We start from the raw sequence: 19198 nt of genomic DNA on the forward strand, positions 1-19198 counted from the left end.
TTCTATAGTTTTAAAGTTTTAATAAACACTTGTTTATCTCTACTAACTAATAAAACACTTATTGTCAACCAAAATTTCATGAAAATACTATTTTAACCCTCTAATTAAAACAAAACATGAATAATAAATATAGGGTAGAAATGTAATTTCACATAACCAAATTTTTTTTTTCTTTTTTTTTCAAAATTTCACCTACATGTGATATTAAAATACCTCTAATATTAAAGGGAAAAAAAAAAAAAAAAACACCTACCCCCCTCCCCAGGTGGTTCTCTCTCTCTCTCTCATTTTCTTAAAAAATATCTTCATATACATAAAATATGTGGGCAAATGTTAGTATAATATAAATAAATTTCATTCAAATAAAAAGTCACCTTAGCCCCGCCTAGCCCGAACGCCATACACTAGACTCCTACAGTCCGTCCAACTAGCGCCTTTTAGAACTTGAGCATATGTAGTGGTACTATTGAATTTTTATATTTTTTGGCTTAAATATTGAATAAACAACTTACATAACTAAAAATTCATCAAAAACAACATTCTGTCCAGGCTTTGAACCCACAATTTTTATTTTTATCAATTTTTAATTATGTCTATAACAAACGCAATGTAACTCATAGTGTAAGAGGGTTTACTCATAAGCAGGCAAACAAATCAAATATCCATCACTCAGAGGGCCTGGGTGCCTAAAAAAGGACACTACTAGGAGGATTAAAATCCTTAAAATCCAGATCCATGAAACAAATAAGTAAAAGTACAACACGCTGCGTACCGCAACTTCTCTAAACCCAGAAGAACTCATCATTCAGCTAACATGAATGACGGATAAGGATTGATTCGCACGGTTAGATAAAAACACACTCTTAGTAACTAAGGTGAAAAAAAAGAGAAGAAAACACTCCATGGCCATGCAAGAGCTTGGCTGACCCTATCGGCAAGGGTCAGTAACACAAAATTATGCGTTCGTAGTAGCTTCCTTTTTCTCTTCCGAAGTACCAGCTCCGGCCTTACCAGCGTCCTGCTCTTCGGCTTCCTTCTTGTCGGTGGCCTCATCTTCTGGCTTTGACAGTTCTAGGTCTACATTAAAAAGCAAACATTATTGGTAACCAAGACAGAACATGCAACGATTGCTTTAGCAATCTTTATATTACTTATCATCCAACAAATGAACAGATTAAAGTAATTTTACATGCAGCGATAAGCAGGCCAAAAATCCAAAGCAAGAGCTTATTCGAGGTAGAAATATTTAAGACAGAGAATTTAACTCTAAGATTAGGAAGCTGGAGCATTCTCCCAATGCAATGGTCCACATCAAAAACCACACCGTAAACTCCTAGGCACCCGAAACCTCAGGACTGAGACTGTCTAGGTAGAGTTATGTCCCAGCACCATTCGTACATTTAAAAATGTGAAAATAACTTTTAATATTGTGGAACGTTTAAGCCTATATCGTGGTGTTTTGAATTCTAGACCTACACTTCCTAATAAGATGTTTATCCTTACTCGGCATGCCACTAAAGATTAAGCTAATAGTCTTCTTACCTTCGTCACTGTCATCAAAGTCACCCATTCCTCCCATATCATCACCTCCCATGCCACCAAATTTCTGCATGGTAAAATTAGAGTCAGAACAAAATATAGAAACATCAAAACAATCCAGGCAAGGGAAAACACCATAACTTAATATTTACTAACCGAGAAATCCATTCCTCCCAAATCCATGTCACCAGGACCTGATCCTGCTGAAAACAAGAAGTGGCAGTTTAATCACAAAGTACAACAAACACGCTGTTTTCATCAAATTAAACAGTCTGAGGAAATGCAACAGAATATGGGAGCTGCATACCAGCAGTGTCATCATCCTCATCTACCCATTTGTCCCAATCTACTTTGACATAATGCGGCATCTTTCCATCTCCACGCAATAGCTTATTCCACCATGCTGGCTCCGCCTTCTCCACAATACAAAAGATACTCCTCACGCCAACATTAATTTTGCTTTCCTATAACACAACGCAACATAAATGTCATACAACAAAATAAGAACCAGCATAAATAATAACATCTCATAATAACGCAAGAGCATTTGTGATTGCATATACAAATCCTCACCTCCACATTAACCTTATCAAAAAGATCCAGTTTGAGTTCATATTGGTGATTCTCCGCACCAGCACTAGCCGAGAAGCTGAACACTCCCTCGGGTTCAAGCTTAACCTTGGCGTCCTTTGCATCAGGCAAAAGCACAGTAATGAAAACCTTATCCACCCTTTGAGCCCACTTCACCTCCGGATGACGACTGCAAAATTCGCAGCACGTTTAGCCAAAAACAAGCCCCAAATATGCATCAAAATCAAGTGAATATCACCCATAAAAAAACTAAACTCAAATTCTCTCAGTGATTTCTATCTGTTTTCTATAAATTTCGAAACCAAATATCAACAGCGAATTAAGGACAAATAATTATACTTGAATCATTATAACAGGGATTAATCACAGGGTTCAATCCAACAGATAAAAAATACCCAATAAAGCATAAAGATTCCCATATATTAATTCAATTTCTCGAACCATATTAAACAGAGAAACATGAATAAAATTGTATTTAACTATAAATTACAGAGTTTACAAGTCTACAGAAAGCAATCGGTATCAGAAAAAACATACAAAAATTGCATACCAAAGAAAACAATGGCAGGAATGTAAAGACGAAGAAATCAGAGGGCGAAAGCAGAAGAATTGAATAACATTGAAGAGAAAGAAGAGATTTTTACCTCATGTTTTTGCAGGTAAGGGGGGGGAGAGGGGGAGAGAGAGAGAGAGAGAGAGAGAGAGAGAGATAGATAGAGTGTGTGTGAGTGTGTGTGTGTGTAAAACCCTAGAAGCTGGAAAGAAAGCAGAGAAAGCAGAGCTTGAGTTGTACGGCCTTGCGGGAAGCTTACGCAATAACAAGAGAGTAATAGAGATTACGCGATGCTTCTAGACTTATAGGCTTTCTGGGCTTTCGTACAAGGCCCAAACTCCGTGAAATCACACAGTAAAATGAAGTGGCCCATTAACTCATTTTGCCGAGGCCCATTATGTGTGTTTTTTTTTTAATACAAAACGATGTTTAGAGAAACGAGTGAGTTGAACATAGGATCTCGAGTGCATAAGTAAATAAATATTTCATGTTATCAAGTATGTTTTAATAACCCCCAGCGGAACGGCACGTAGGCATCACTTTAATTTTTGCTTTGCACATATACCCTCATGTTGGGAGGGGCTTATAGCTCAAGTTACGACATTTTTCTGCACATCTGATGCCTCCTAAAATTTGCTAAAACATGCATCATAACATGAGGGTGTATAGAGCTGGTTTGGTATTGTTATGCTTTGAAAAAAAAAACAGCTTCTATTGTGCTGTGAGAATAAACTTATTTTTGCTGTTTCACGTTTTCAGGTTTTTTTCACCTAAAATTATGAAAATAAGTTGTTTTTTAAGTTTTTACCAAACACCTTTTTGAGATCAGCTTTTTTTTTTTATACCCACTTTTTTATAAAAGCACCTCAATACCAAACCAGTACTATATGTACTAAGTTATGAAATTTCTATGCACATGTGACGCCTACGTGGCATCGACACGAAGGAATTCAAAGCAACTCTCCCTCCCAAAATTTGTTAAAACATGCATAATATAAATATATATGAGATAGGATCAAGAGACAAATATTTTTACAAATACTTATACACTCTTTTTAAGCCTTTTGATTACATGACATCCAATGGTTCTTATTTATTCATTAAATGACATGGATGCTTGTGTAGATTTTAACTAATATTAAAGATAAAATAAAACAGAAAAAAAAACATAAAATCTAGAAAATTAAAACTAAAATTAAAAAAGGAAGAGACCCTAGTTGTACGCAGTCCTCCATCTCCCCCTTTGCAGATGTGGTTTTGCAACTCATGTCTTGGAAACGGTAGTTGTCATGGAAACGGCACTTTGTTCCCTGGAGCACAACTTGGCAATACCGAAATCTGAGATTTTTGGGTTGAAATTGTCATCTAATAGTACATTGTGAGGTTTGATATCGAAATGAAGGATTCGTTGGTCACATCCGTGGTGAACTTACTCAATTCCTTTGGCTATTTTGAGAGTAAAATGTTGCAGTTTCTCCCAACCAAGAAAATGGTTCTTGCTGTTTGCTGACGATATGAGTTTTGCAGTGAACCATTTGGTGCAAATTCATAAACTAAGGCTCGTCTAAATCATCAGCGCAATAGCCAACCAAGCGAACCACGTTAAATGGTGGATCCGACCTAATGTTGACACTTCCTTGATAAACTCTTCTCCATGTCCTTTGGAATTGTTGAGCATCTTTACAGCAACAAATATCTCACTCGAGAGCTTTCCCTTGAACACTGTTCCAAATGTTCCTTGTCCCAACTTGTCTCTAGATTTATTTGTAATCCGCTTGATATCAGCATATGAGTACCTCGTTGGCCTGAGAGCTCTGTAGTTTTCCAAAAATTCTTCGATCATGGTTTGCCGCTCATTTTCTATTCGGTCAATAAGTATATACGTGCACGACGGAGACCGACAAGTATATATTAGTACAAGTGAAAATGAACCCAAGGACTGCACCTGCATAGTTTACGTTCAATTAAGAACCTCTACACTAAATATTAGTTACGGAGGACTGCGTACAACTAGGGTTTCATTTTTTTTTAATTTTAGTTTTAATTTTTCAGATTTTATGTTTTTTTTCAGTTTTATTTTATCTTTAATATTAGTTAAAATCCACATAAGCATCCATGTCATTTAATGAATAAATAAGAATTATTGGATGTCATGTAATCAAAATGCTTAAAAAGAGTGTAAAAGTATTTGTAAAAATATTTATCCCTTGATCCTATTCTTATATAAATAATATATATATATATATATATATGTATGTATGTATGTGTATAACACGAGGGTATATGCATGGGCTAAGTTTTCTTTGCGCTCGTAATGGCTGCATGGCATCGACATAAGAAAAGAAATATCACCATCACATAGCATTTTGAATGGAAAATTTTGTAGGCATGGCTGATGAGAGTCAAAATGACTTTTGAATGACGAAATGGTATTCACGAACACTTTTAGGAATCGATAATCTTTGTGGATCTCACAGTTTGGTGCTGACGGATCGAGAAATCTGGATCATTTATTTTGAATCATATGGCTCCCATTAATCTATTTCACTAGCCCAGCTCACGCAAACCAAGAAACCGAATCTCTCTCTACCCCTTTTTTGGACGGTCTAGATTTCTCGGTCCGTCAGTTTAGGTCGGTGAGATCTGAACTCTTTAGATAAATTTTCTCAAAATAACAAATTTATTAGATTAATTTCAACAACATAGCAAAAACATGTATGGGACAACAAAAGCACTAACGTCAATAGAGAAAGAAAAACGAGCTCAGATTAACAAAATACTAATAGACAAAATTCGCACAAATAACCGTAAATACACACATTGTTCATTGGAATTAAGAATGCTCTCTTGCAATGAGGTAGGTATATGAAATTTAGGTTGAGGATCCCAGATATCACTTTATCGTGTGTAAAATCTCACATCGATCAACGGAGATGGGTGATGTGCCTTATATGTACATGTCCATCTCCATATAGCACGAGGCATTTTCGGAACTCACTGGCTTTGGGTTTCATCGGAACTCCGAAGTTAAGCGAGTTCGGGCGAGAGCATTCCCATTGTCACGCCCCAATCCCGACATACGTCTAGGATCGACATGTGACGTCACCAAATACTCGTCTTAAACATACCCCGCCTCCGGAAAAAGAAAAAAAAAAAAACAAAACATAACCTAAGTTCCAACTACGCAATAATTCTTCGTAGACTTTATGGTTGCATCTAACATCCTCGTTAGACTGCCTACGTACCCTAAATAGGGATCAAGCCATTCGTAGTTCATTATCACAAAATCAGACGTTTATTCCACTAAGTTCAAGCAGAAAAGCATAGCATTCCTTAATCATTTATTATAACCTGACATATAATTCCTGGACTCAGGCTACATAACCAACCCCCATGAAAAAATGATTTCTCTCCCATCCAACATATAAATCATTATGTCTCATCATGATGTCGCAATTCACAACATACATCATATTTAAGAACCGACGAAACACAAAATCATTCTCTAGCCGCATTATTTAATTAATTTGCTCAAAGTAATAACAATCATTCTCATATCTTCTAAATTCATACATTATGAAATCATAATCGAATCATAGAAAATCCCGAAGGAGTCACTCAGACGTCCAACATCTTTTCTAACTCAATTCACAAGACTCTCGAAACCATTGACACAAATATATATATAACTAAGGCTAGAGTGACACAGTTAGATCAAGCCTACTTCTTTAGGCCACTCTACGAAATTCAACAACCTCGGGCTCGGACCACTCAACGGAACCAAACTAATATGATCGCCCAAAAATGTACCATGTACAACTAATCCGCATCACCTTTAGAATGCGTATGGTCCCTCATTGCGGATATTTCAAGTAGGACCATAGGCATAAACTCATCATGCAGGTAGTGATCACCCATCGCGGGTATAGCATGATCACCTCTGAATACATATGGCCCCCCCCATCACGGATATACTAAGCAGGACCATACATGTACCACAACTACGTGGTGCAATCTCATCATCACACATTACACATAATTATACGCATACATGTTATCGATTCCACATATCAACCAGCATCAAGTCAGATGGAGCACAATACAAGGAATTCCCTTAATTACTATTTCTACTAAAAATCTAATAAAATACCTAACTCGTCTCCTAACTTCCATCTCCATCTCATGCTAGGTAATAGTGCCAAGTTCAAATAGGTATCCAATTGGCAAGCATATCCAAATAATTATTAAACAATAATTAGCTCCCATAATTGTCATAACATTCATCATAATTATTATTCACATTATTAAAAAGTTAATCAAACACATATATCACAAACATCATCAATACACAAGCCAAATCATAGTTAATTAGCATAGGTCTATGGCTAAATATATAAAATTCACATTTCAATAGAAATCATAATTATAAGGCCAATTCATATTCATAAATGATACTAATATAAGAAATTAAGATAATAGTCATATTTCATATATTCAAGTCACTACCAACCAATATAGGCCCACTAGATTTTCACTGGTAATACCCTAAGGTCCGTAAACCATATCTACAATAGCATACTAAAATTTGGTGTTAATTCAATGGTAAGATCATCAATTATTAGAATATTCAAGTGACGGACCTTATCGAAAATATACTCAACCAACAGTATTTCATAAATCAAATGTTACATATCGAAAATTCGACTTTTTCCAAAAATTCTCAAATTTCACAAGAATGAAGATCTCAACAAGTAGAGTAAACTTTATACCTGCGGCCAAGGCCAATTTGACCGGAAAACACCCCAAACTGACCATGAACCGCCGGAACCCTAAGATGGGTGTTCTTCAATTCGACTTCCTCGATGTTCCAACGCCCCTACAAATGATTGGGTCTTATTCCTGGATCCAAGGGAAGTTGATTAAAGGTGGTGGTGGGTGGTGAAACTCACCGAAACCACGCCGGTATGGTTCTATTCGAAATTGGCCTTAAAAACCCTTGAATTTGAGCAAATATGGTAGATGAAGGTTGTGGAGTAAGTTGCAGGTGGAGGAGAGGTGAGAATGGCCTGAAAAATGGTGGAGATTGGCCGGAATTCGGCCAGGTTGAAGTCGGGTTTGTGGGTGCACGGGTTGATGAAATGGAAGGGGGGAAAATCCCTCTTTTTCTTTTCTTCATCTTTACTCGGCCCAAATTCCCACATGTGGGGGTTAAACTAATTTAAAAATTATAGTTTAGAATAACAACTTCAAATGTCTGTAACTATACCATTATAATTCGAACTCACAAACAGTTTTCGCCTATGCGCTCATGGCTTCGAGACCTATTTGAAAACGTTACTTGTGACCTCAAAAGGTCAACGAGTAAATAATAATTTTTCAAACTTCACTCTTCATAACTAGTTTAATTGAAATCTAATTTCAAATAAATTAATATAAATTCTCGAAAAATAATATAAAATCTCAATAATACAATTACGTAGATTATAACAGTGAAATCTAGAAACGGGATTCCACATTCTTTCCCCCTAAAAAAAAATTTCATTCTCGAAATTTCCTGTATCAAATCACTATCCACGAATGCAACAATTCAAGAAAATAGTGATGCACAAACACATTCACATTTCAGCTATAATCAGATTGAGTTAACTCAAGTTCGACCACATTGTACCTCAACTCACAAATAGAATCAACGTCGTCCCAGTACGACTTCAACACAAATCTTTACACAATCACAAAGAATGCCACTATTAATAAGAATTCATTAATACTCATGATTCTGGCAACCAAACCAAAATCCGGATACTAATTTTTTCTAAAATAATTTTCGAAATTCTCACAAAAAAATCCGAATAATACCATATTCTTGAAATTTAAGGCAGCATGAAATCATAGCGGAGAGAATCCAGGCACGGTAGATATGTCAGCTCCTTTTAAGTATTTAGTAAACTGGACGGCTTAACTTCGGCCACGTCATTGTAAGGACCATTCCCTGATAAAGCACGTGGACGTAGGATATTAGGGTTCCTATTCCTTGTTTAGAAAATAAAGAATCTGCTAACATGCAAGTATTTACGAAGAAAAATATGAAATCGCACGGTAGTTGCAATCAAGAAGAAGTACAGACTGCAGATCATCGTACCGTTTTCTCTACCTCTTTTGATTTTTTGTTCTTAAAAAGTAGCTTTCACCAAAGCCATTAATTTTGGTCTAACAATGCATTTAATTTTGGTCCAACAATGAATGCTACCACATGATCGATGACAACTTTTTATCTAGAGTGAAATTGGTCCAATTATTGTGACGGTATTTTATTTAATTTTGATGAACTTATAAATGCAAGATTCTGAGTGAAATTGGACAATTGGTCAGCATACTAAAACTTATAAATTTCTATCTAGAGAATTAGGACTATGTGATCTCATTTGTTGCCTACGATTAGAATGGATTAAATGACTTCTTAGATCCAATGTATATCTTGAATGAGAAGTGAATTTTAATTTCGATTTTATATCCTAGTTAAGTAAATTAAAAATGGATTAACCTTGAAGAAAATTTCTTCTTTGCGATCATGCCATTTTGAGGGCGATGATCATCTAAAATGGAGACGTGTTCGTCATGCATAATCCATCTTCTACTTTTGACAAGGACACAAACTAGAGGTTAACATCTGCTCATTCAAGATACATTGAATCTAGAAAGTTTTTATGAAAAGTTCACGGTACTGTTCACTTTAACGAAAAATCATATTTTTACACTAAAAGTCAATTCTGATACTATTCATTTTAACGAAACCAAAGGATACCTACTTGACTTACTAGCATGAGAACAGTGTGAGATAATTGAAAGAAAAGGAAAACTCAATGTGTGAATCCAACGTAAAGACACTCAAGACAATAATACAACATGTGGGGCTTTGATTACGGTATGACTTCTATTATTATATGTTTGTAATTTGCATGTTTAGCTTGAAAATTCATCTGAACTGTGTCTGTGCAACAATCCATTCAACTCCAACCACACGCAGGACTGTCAAAGGCAGGGACAATAGACAGTGAGGCCCTGATGGGACTAGATTAGTCCACTATTCCATCAGTCCTTGAGAGAAAACACAACAGAAATTTACGTGTACGTCGTTTTGCTTGTTTAGTTTCTTGGATGCTTCAATCAAATGTTAACAAATTAAAATATTGTTCATCTTTTCAACTAGGGTGTCTATCTATATGCCCATATTAGGGTTTCCTCAACTCTCTCCATCAGATAATGTCAGCTGTGACGTAATTAATATTTGTAATAATGAACGGAGGATACCTGCGAACCTGAAATCTGGACCATATTCCTAGATAAAAATGTTGTTAGAGTAAATTACATGTTGTGCTATCACATATAATTTTTTATTTTTCACACATCTTTCTTAATTTGTGATCATTGAATTGAATAAATTAGAGAAGATCAAAGATCAACAATTTACCTGAGGTATTTAAGAGGTAAAAAAGAATGCGTGAATAGCACCACCTAAATATATAAGACCATATAATTTATACATAAATATTCATGCATATGGTCACAAGATAAATATTTCAAATATGAGAGAAAGAAAAGTTCACATGCGAAGTTGCTAAGCGATTACAATGAACGTGTCGTGTTGAATACTTGAATTATTGCACCAAATCCTTCTGTTGGCTGGGGAACATGCTATCTAACTAATTATTGGTAATTTGACGCGAAGAATAAAATATCGGCTATCGATATTTGACACACTTTTCTTTTTTCCTTTAATTTGGGTTAAAGATTAACAGCGTAAATAAATTTATACAGACAAAATTACATGCTATATATAACGAATATGAAGAAATTTTAGCTTGTGTTAAAAGGTAGAAATGTCATATGGATGAAGGTTAGCCCCCAGCATTGGAGCTGTGAGAAGTGAGGCCACAGGCACGGTCCCCAGAGCCAAATCTCTTGAGCTCCCCATCATGGCATAAATCAATGGTGGAACAGAGCTTGAATCTGCATTAGTAATTATGATGATGTGAGTACCATCAATTTACAGTGAATAACATCTACTGAATAGAAAAGTTCAATCTAAGTTGTGTTTGGTTGATGTGAAAGCGAGGGAGAATTAAAGCTGAAAATACCAATTAACGCATTTTGCAGCTAAAGGAAGATCAGGAGGGACTGGTGGTTGAAACAGGACAATGGAGGTGTGGTGTTGTGATTTAAAGGTTATTTTAGGAATAATAGTGGTTGGGAAATAAGATTTTATATTTTTTAATTTTTTATAGTGGGTGAAATTATGATGTGGGTAGAAAAATAAGATGACGAGAAATAACACTCTTTTTATAATGCTAGCAAAGAAATTAACATTAAATTGTGAGGTGATAGAGAGTCTACAAGGAATCTCACTTTGAAAGAGTCTTCCTAGCATTTTTCTTATGAATATGAGAAATGCTAAGGAAGCTCTGTCAAAAGTGAGAGTTCATAGGCTCTCAGGCCTCAGCTACTTATGTTTTTAGTAGAATATTTGTAATGTTGATACAAAATTAATGATAAATTATAAAATAATAGATAATTCATAGACACACTTTAAGAGAATCTTCTTAACATTTCTCATATTCATAATTTATGTCGTGTGCAGCTTTACTTTCTGTGGCACATGTATATTTTATATAGATATTCATAATTAATTCATGCCCTCTGCAGCACATCTTTACTTTAAAATGAGTTTTTTATTTGTAATCGTTAAATCAAATTTTAACGATTCAGTTCATTTGATTCTTGAGCTCTTTTTAGTTCCGGAGCGGATCTGTACTCTAAAAGAAAATCGAGGATGCTCTCGGGAAAGTCGACTTGTACTATTTGCCAATTTTGCATGCGATGACAGTGAAATGCAAATGAAAGGTGGCTAATTATTGACAATGATCGATCGAGCTGTTTTTTTCTTGCTAAACCCTGGCAAAATGTCCAATCAGAGAACGGCATAAAACGACATTTTACATAAAACGAAAACGATACTTTTTATATTTTTCATACTATATTTGTATCACCTTTTTCATAAAATGAGTTTTATTTATATTAGAAAAGTAATATAAATGTCTAATAAAAAACGTGATAAGAATAACATTACTCTTTTGTTTATACGTTCATGTATATAACATGAGAAATACTAAAGAGATTATCTTAAAATGAGATTCTTCACAAATGTCACCTCACAATTTAACGTTAATTTTCATATCAACATTATAAAATATTATGTCGAAACATAAGATAATAAAGAATTTATGAAAAGTCTCACTTACAAAAGAGTCTCTTTAATATTTATCAACACATACATATACATATATATATATATATATATATATAAATTCCCTGCAACAAGGTACAAGTATTGTATCCATACCAAGTTACCCACAACAATTGTCTGCGAGCTACAATGAAGACCCTCGATCCTTATCGAGTAAATAAACAAATAAATAACATATCCGAGTCAAGAAATTAACTAAAAATAAATAAATGAACAAATATATCATTATTCTGAACCAAAGTAGACTCATATATATAATAACTTGACTAGGAGTATTGCTATGATTAAGCATACGAGGGTAGGTATCACGTGTTGTCACGAGGTCGATGGAGGCTATAAGATAATGAAATATTGCAAACCTAATTATCAAATATAATTAATGGGTCTTACCTACCAAAATGGATGAATTGTTGACTGTTAGGTGGGTATTTCGGCTATTGTAGATATTTTTTTTTTATAGGAGCGTGATATTTATACATCTTTTTTTTACTTCTCTCATACTTTTTTAATTTTCGGTCGTCAGATCGGATGAATTGAAGAAGATCAAATGATAGAAATTAACAAAGAGTGTGGGAGAAGTAAAAATAGATATTTGGATAGTACATTCCTTTTTTATATGTACCGAGCTGTGCTAAATATGCTCTAATTTGGAAGTTTTTCTTTTGACAAAGAATGACGTTAGTAGGCTAAATTGTTAGTTAAAAGGAGAAGAGAACGGTGAGAGTCGAACCCTATCATGGTGTATAGTAGGCCTGTCAAACAGGTCATGTTTGTCGTGTTTATGTCATTTTTGTGTTATACCAGTTATCATAACGGGTCGTGTCATGTCAAACCTGTTAAGATAATGGACTCTTAACAAGTGACCCAATAACAACTTAATTCGTTAATAGGTTGTGTCGTTTCGTGTCGAATTTAACAGATCATGCAAGAAATTGCCATATCTAGATCTGGCGAACGATGTCATATCACGTTCTTAATGAATGATCCGATACTGACCCGACACGTTAACGAAGTTTTAACGGGTTACCTGATGACAACCCAACACGTAATTTAAGGTACATGCAGGTAAACATAAGTAGTAGATGCATCATTGTTTTTGGCGGATTTGGATCCCATCTAGATCCAAATGGTGGGGATCTTAGAGATCCTCACATCCTAGCCGTTCATCGTATATCGTGCGGTCAGAAATCATTTGAATTTTTTTTTATTTAAAATTAAACACAAATAATATTTGATGAAAATTAACTGCACGATATACAATGAACTGAGGATTCTTAGGATCCCCACCATTTGAATCCGGATGGGATCCTCATCCGTTTTTGGCCATTTGCAGCAAAAGTGCCATTAGGTAGGGCTCTTTAATAATTACAAATTTCCAACTTTTTAATTAATTTGAGAAAATTAAATTAATTTCCAAATTAAAACATATAGATTGGCATCGTTGCAAGTTGCAAGTTGCAAGTTGCAAAGTCGCAAACAAAAACGTCTCAAGTGGAAAAATAAGCCAAAATTAATAGACAATGGAACTCATTGTCGTTTAGATTTGGAATTAGTTTGGCCGCTCAAATCTTTCCTTATATACAATTTTTTTTTTTTTTTTGGATGAACGCCTTTTTGCGTTGCGGTGAGTAAATATATCATGTACAACAAAACAAATCTGAAATCGAAAAAGCAAGAGAAAAATAAAAAGTTTGGGTTCAGGTCCACGCAATTTCTAACACGTCTAGACTCACACTTGCTCCTCAAGTATATGGGTTCATTTGAAAAATAATTTTAAACAACTGAAAGCGTTTTTAGAAAAAAAATTATTTTTGAAATCAATTTCTAGTGAAAATGTAAGCTAATTATGGAAAAACATTTGAAGTGCTTCGTGCAACAAACACATAACTAATGCTTCTTGTAGAAAACACTTCAAATGTTTTTGAAACCCAGAAACATGTTATTTAGCACTTTCAGTCATTTAAAAATACCTATCAAACAAGTCCTATTTCCATCACAAGTAATTAGACGTGTCAACTTTTCTATGAGTGTTAGGTGAAGCAGACCAATGAGTTTCACCCAGACATCGTGTTTAGTGTCTTAGGCCATCTCTAACCGAATGAGGGCCAGAGGGCTAAAACCAAGAAAGTGCTGGGCCACATTTTGAATCCCAACAGCTAGCTGTTAGTTACAATTGGATGTGAAATTTTTTTTTTGGCCAAATTTTTTTTTAAATTTTTTTTTAAATTCTCATTTTTTTTCCTATAAATACCCAAGTCTTCCTACACCATTTCAATTCTCATATTTTTCTCTTCCAATAATCTTTCCTTCATTTTTTTTCAATAATTTTCAACTGGCCTCATCTGCAATGAAAGGTAGGGCTTGGACCTGAAAAGAAGATGAAACTCTTTGCAGGGCTTATATATGGGTCTCGGAAGATAGTGTGAGGGGGAGTTCTCAAACAAGTGAAGGTGTTTGGACTCGTGTGTCCAAAAAATACTATGAGTTCTAAGAAGGCACCACTCCACCGAATACCCGAAACCACGAGAGTTGTTCTTCAAGATGGAAGAAACATCTTCATCCAAGTTTGAATAAATGGCATAAAGCACTGTTAGCAACCAGAAGTAGACATGAAACCGACACCAATTACTACGACAAAATAAGTGTTTTCACAATTTATTTTAAATATTTAATTATATTACATTTAATTTCATAAATTAATTTCCTTTAATTTTTGTAATTATATTTTCTAGGTATGCCAAGCGGAGGAATTGTATATGGATGGCAGCTCAAAACCCTTTCAATTTCATGGTTGTTGGGAAATTTGTAAAGGGTGTGTGTTATTTGAAGATCCACCTCAACATAGAGTTGTTCCTACGCCGGTGTTCGGATCTGCATCCTCAGCTGTAAATGTGGATGAAGATGGATCTCCTATCATTCAAGAAACAATGGTAGAAAATGCGTCTTCAGGTGAATGTTCTACACCTAGGGCTATGGGATGAAACCAGGCCCGAAGGTTGAAGGAAAAGGGCAAGGTAAATGATGATTACGCCGCTCAATTGGAAGTGGCGGCCTCATCGCGATTAATGGCAGAGCAAAATGACTTTGCCGTGCAAGAAATGAACCATAGGCATGGAGAACGGGCCAAACAAATACAAGAAGAGATGGATGATAGGAATATGCAAAGGAACACTTCAAATTACAGTCTAATGAGTAAGGCCTATTTTGATAAAAAAAAAATAGGGAAATTATGGCCCGCCAGCAGTTGTTTACCTCCGACCATACTCCTACAATGGCGAATGATGAAGATGATGTTGATTATGGATTGTAAATTTGAGTTGTTGTATTTTTTAAATATAAGTTGTAGTTTTTTTTTATATTTTATTTTGATTGTAGTTTTTAAATTTAAATAATCAATTATGTTTGGCCCTATGACCCTTTGGCCCTCGATTGGAGATGGTTTTTCATGATAGTGCTAAAACGAGCCATATAGCCATTTGACCCTCTGTTGGAGATGGTAAGAAATATGGTCATGTACTGTTCATTAAAATATTAATTTATTGGAGGTCCAGAGGGCTAAAACGAGCCCTCTGGCCCTCATTAGGTTGGAGATGGAAGGGTCCAGAGGGTCAAAAAGTCGAAAATAACCCGAAAACCGTCTCCAATCAAGAGTTAGGCCAAAGGGCTTGTGGGCCCCATGGAATCTAAAATGGCCAAAGGGCCAATCGGCTGGCCCAAATGAGCCAACCAGCCAGCCCCGGGCTGGGCCATAAAATTTAGCATTTTTATCGGATATTAAATATATTCATGTCGGTTATATCCGACAAGAATTCTAGGCCAAATTTCAAATGCATCGGCTAGCTGAAGTCAGCTAGCCATTATTTTTGGATTTTTTTTTTTACAGTTTTATTTAAATTTTTTTTTCCTATAACTTCTATTTTTTCTATAACTTCCTATAACTTCTATTTTACAAAATTTGTTTTATATATCTAAATTCTATTTTTTTTCCTATAACTTCTATTTTACAAAATTTGTTTCATATATTTTTTAAAGTTTATTTTTTTCCTATAACATCCTAAGCCATTATACAACATTAAATTAAATTAAGTAACATGAAACAACATTAAACAATATGAAACAACATTAAATAACATTAACAAACATAAAAATTATGTTCATTAAAAATTATACAACATTAAATAACATTAAAAAGTATGTTTGGCCCTATGACCCTTTGACACTCGGTTGGAGACGATTTTTTGTGACAATGCTAAAATGAGCCATGTGGCCCTTTGGCCATAGATTGGAGATAAAGGCAAATATGACCCTGTACAGTTCATTAAAATATTAATATCTTGGAGGGCCAGAGGGCTAAAACGAGCCCTCTGGCCTTCGTTCGGTTGGAGATGGCCTAATATTTTAATGAACAATGCATATCCATATTTCTTACCATCTCCAACCGAGGGCCAAACATAATTTATTATTTAAATTTAAAAACTACAACAACTTAAATTTATAGAAAAAAAATGAGAATTAAAAAAAAAAAAATTGGCCGAAAAAAATAATTCAAATCCAACGGAAAAAAAATGAGAAATTTTTAATATGTTTCTTGTTACTTAATGTTATTTAATGGCTTAGGAAGTTATAGGAAAAATGTAACATCCCACATCGCCCAGGGGAGTGATCCTTATATGTATATTCCCATTCCTACCTAGCACAAGGCCTTTTGGGAGCTCACTGGTTTCGGGTTCCGTAGGAACTCCGAAGTTAAGTGAGAAGAGGGCTAGAGCAATCCCATGATAGGTGACACATTGGGAAGTTGCTCGTGAGTTCCCAAAAACAAAACCGTGAGGGCGTGGTCGGGGCCCAAAGCAGACAATATCGTGCTACGGTGGTGGAGCGGGCCCGGGAAGTGATCCGCTCGGGCCGAGATGTGACAATTTGGTATCAGAGCCTAACCCTAGCCGTGGTGTGCCGACGAGGACGTCAGGCCCCTAAGGGGGATGGATTGTAACATCCCACATCGCCCAGGGGAGTGATCCTTATATGTATATTCTCATTCCTACCTAGCACGAGGCCTTTTGGGAGCTCACTGGCTTCTGAGTTCCGATACCAGTGAGCTCCCAAAAGGCCTTGTGCTAGGTAGGAATGAGAATATACATATAAGGATCACTCCCCTGGGCGATGTGGAATGTTACAAAAAAAAAAAATAGAATTTTTAATTTTTTTTTTTTGAATTTTGTAAAAAAAAAAAAAAAAATCAAATATAACGGCTATCTAACGTCACGCTGATGTTGCATTCAAATTTGTGGCCTAGCCTGGGGCTGGTTGGCTGGCTTGGTTAGGCCAGCTGGTTAGCCATTTGACCCTTTTTTGTCTAGTGGGGCCCATACGCTATTTGGCCTAACCTTCGGTTGGAGACGGTTTTCGGTCTATTTTCGGCCATCTGGCACTTTGGACCATTCGATTAGAGATGACCTTACGTGTGCATTAGTGGAGAAAAGTATTAGTTATGACCTAATACCCCAGTCCATCCAAAAAGAAAAATCTTGGTATGGACAAAAGATAGTACTATCTTGGATTCACACATTCATTTTATCTTTTACACACTTTTTAAAAAAAAAAAAATTATTTCATTATTTTTTTTTAATTTAGTTAATTTGACGATCGAAAATTAAAAAGAGTGTGAAAAGTAGTCGTGTGGATAGCATTGCTACAAAGAATCATGTATTTATTTGTTTTCAATGCCCATGATATGATTTTACCTACTTTGGAGAGATATTAAATAGAAATGTGTTGAAGAATCGCATATAAGTTAATAAAGGAGAGGATTTCTGCTTTTGATTGTATAAGAAACAAACATGAAATTGTAAAACAATAATTACATTAAACCGCTCAAACTTCACATTTTATTAATTAAACATTAGTCATATGCTTACATACTATGCGTATGTAATTAAATTGTTTATTTTTGATTAAAAATATTCATTTTTCTAAAAGAAAACTTAAAAAAAAAAGTTAGAAAAAATTGGGCGTGGCAGAAGGGGAGAGGGTTGAAGCGGGAGACGTGGGGTTAAAAAAACCTTCTCAATTTTTTATTTAATTTTTAAATTGTGCAATGCTATGTTTAGATGGTTGTGAGGTAGATGAAAACAGCAAAATTCATGTTGTCATGTAATTACAAGTTGTGTATTTCTTTTTTATTGTTGTTCAGTTTTGGTGAGTGTTTTAATCATGGAAATTTGACTGACAAAAGAGTTATGTTAATAGGTACTTTACATTAGTTGGTTTGTAATTTTTATTGAAGCGCATATTAGTTGGTTTTTAGTTTTTATTAAAGCGCTCTAAGTTTTGATTAACTGCTTTACTTTTATCCATTTTCTTTTCTTAATTTCCAAATCAATATTTTATATAAATGTTAAGGAACATAAGAGTTTTATTATTACTAAAACTAGAGATATACTGATATAGAGGACCCAAATTCATGGAAATTGTTTTCTAACTAAGATTCCGATTTTTCCAGAAACGTGAACTAAATAAATATGAGTCATTGTTTCAATAATTACTTTACTAAGAATTGGGAGAATATATTTTTGTATAAAGTTCTAATATGATTTTTTTTAGAATTACACATAACGGGCCTTTAACTTGATACCTACTGAAATTATGATAAATTAATTAGAATGGACAATTTGTGTAATTGAAGTTGCCGCCCACGCTCTTACATGGAGCGTGCATAGAGGTTTCTCCTGGTTTAGTTGTGATAGGTAGATGGTACATTACGTATTTTTATGTGTAAGTGGTAAAATTTTTTAATTTTTAAGTTGTTAATCTTTTAACACATACATCCCACCATTTATATAAGGACACGTGATGTACCACTTCGTGTGATGATCACACTAAAAAATATCACTCAAGTATGTAAATGAGAAAACAAAAAAGAACGAATTAGGTTAAGAGGTCAGAAACAAGGACCTGGATTGTCCCTTCTATTTATATGGTCACAGTTAAACCACGTCAACATTTTATATTTCTATTGTTTTTTATTTTATTATTTTTATAAAAAAATTAATATAAAATATTAATATGACTTAACCGTGATCACATAATATAAAAGAGAATGAAAAAGATATAGGATGAGGAAGGAAGATGATCCATGTTCATAGGATAGAGAGGGCAGACAATCCAGTCCTAGAAACAAACTCTGTGTGTATGTTTTCTGTCCCATCCCTAGC

The 19198-nt window shown here is 34.8% G+C and overlaps 1 protein-coding gene across 2 annotated transcripts; it reads right to left on the reverse strand.

Moving 5' to 3' along the window:
- Nucleotides 1–617: 617 nt before the first annotated feature.
- On the reverse strand, nucleotides 618–2912 carry LOC137715482 (uncharacterized protein OsI_027940-like). Of its 2 annotated transcripts, none has more exons than XM_068454827.1 (6): nucleotides 2775–2912; nucleotides 2113–2299; nucleotides 1847–2003; nucleotides 1696–1739; nucleotides 1543–1606; nucleotides 618–1077 (listed from the first exon to the last, which is right to left on the reverse strand). In XM_068454827.1, exons 1-6 carry the CDS (start codon nucleotides 2777–2779, stop codon nucleotides 956–958), a joined length of 579 nt encoding a protein of 192 aa, XP_068310928.1. In that variant the 5' UTR covers nucleotides 2780–2912; the 3' UTR covers nucleotides 618–955. The 2 variants fall into 2 exon arrangements, with proteins under 2 accessions (XP_068310928.1, XP_068310927.1); XM_068454826.1 differs by having other exon boundaries at nucleotides 1696–1742.
- Between the last annotated feature and the right edge of the window lie 16286 nt (nucleotides 2913–19198).

Source organism: Pyrus communis, chromosome 14, assembly GCF_963583255.1.
Source record: "Pyrus communis chromosome 14, drPyrComm1.1, whole genome shotgun sequence".
Taxonomy (NCBI): Eukaryota; Viridiplantae; Streptophyta; class Magnoliopsida; order Rosales; family Rosaceae; genus Pyrus; species Pyrus communis.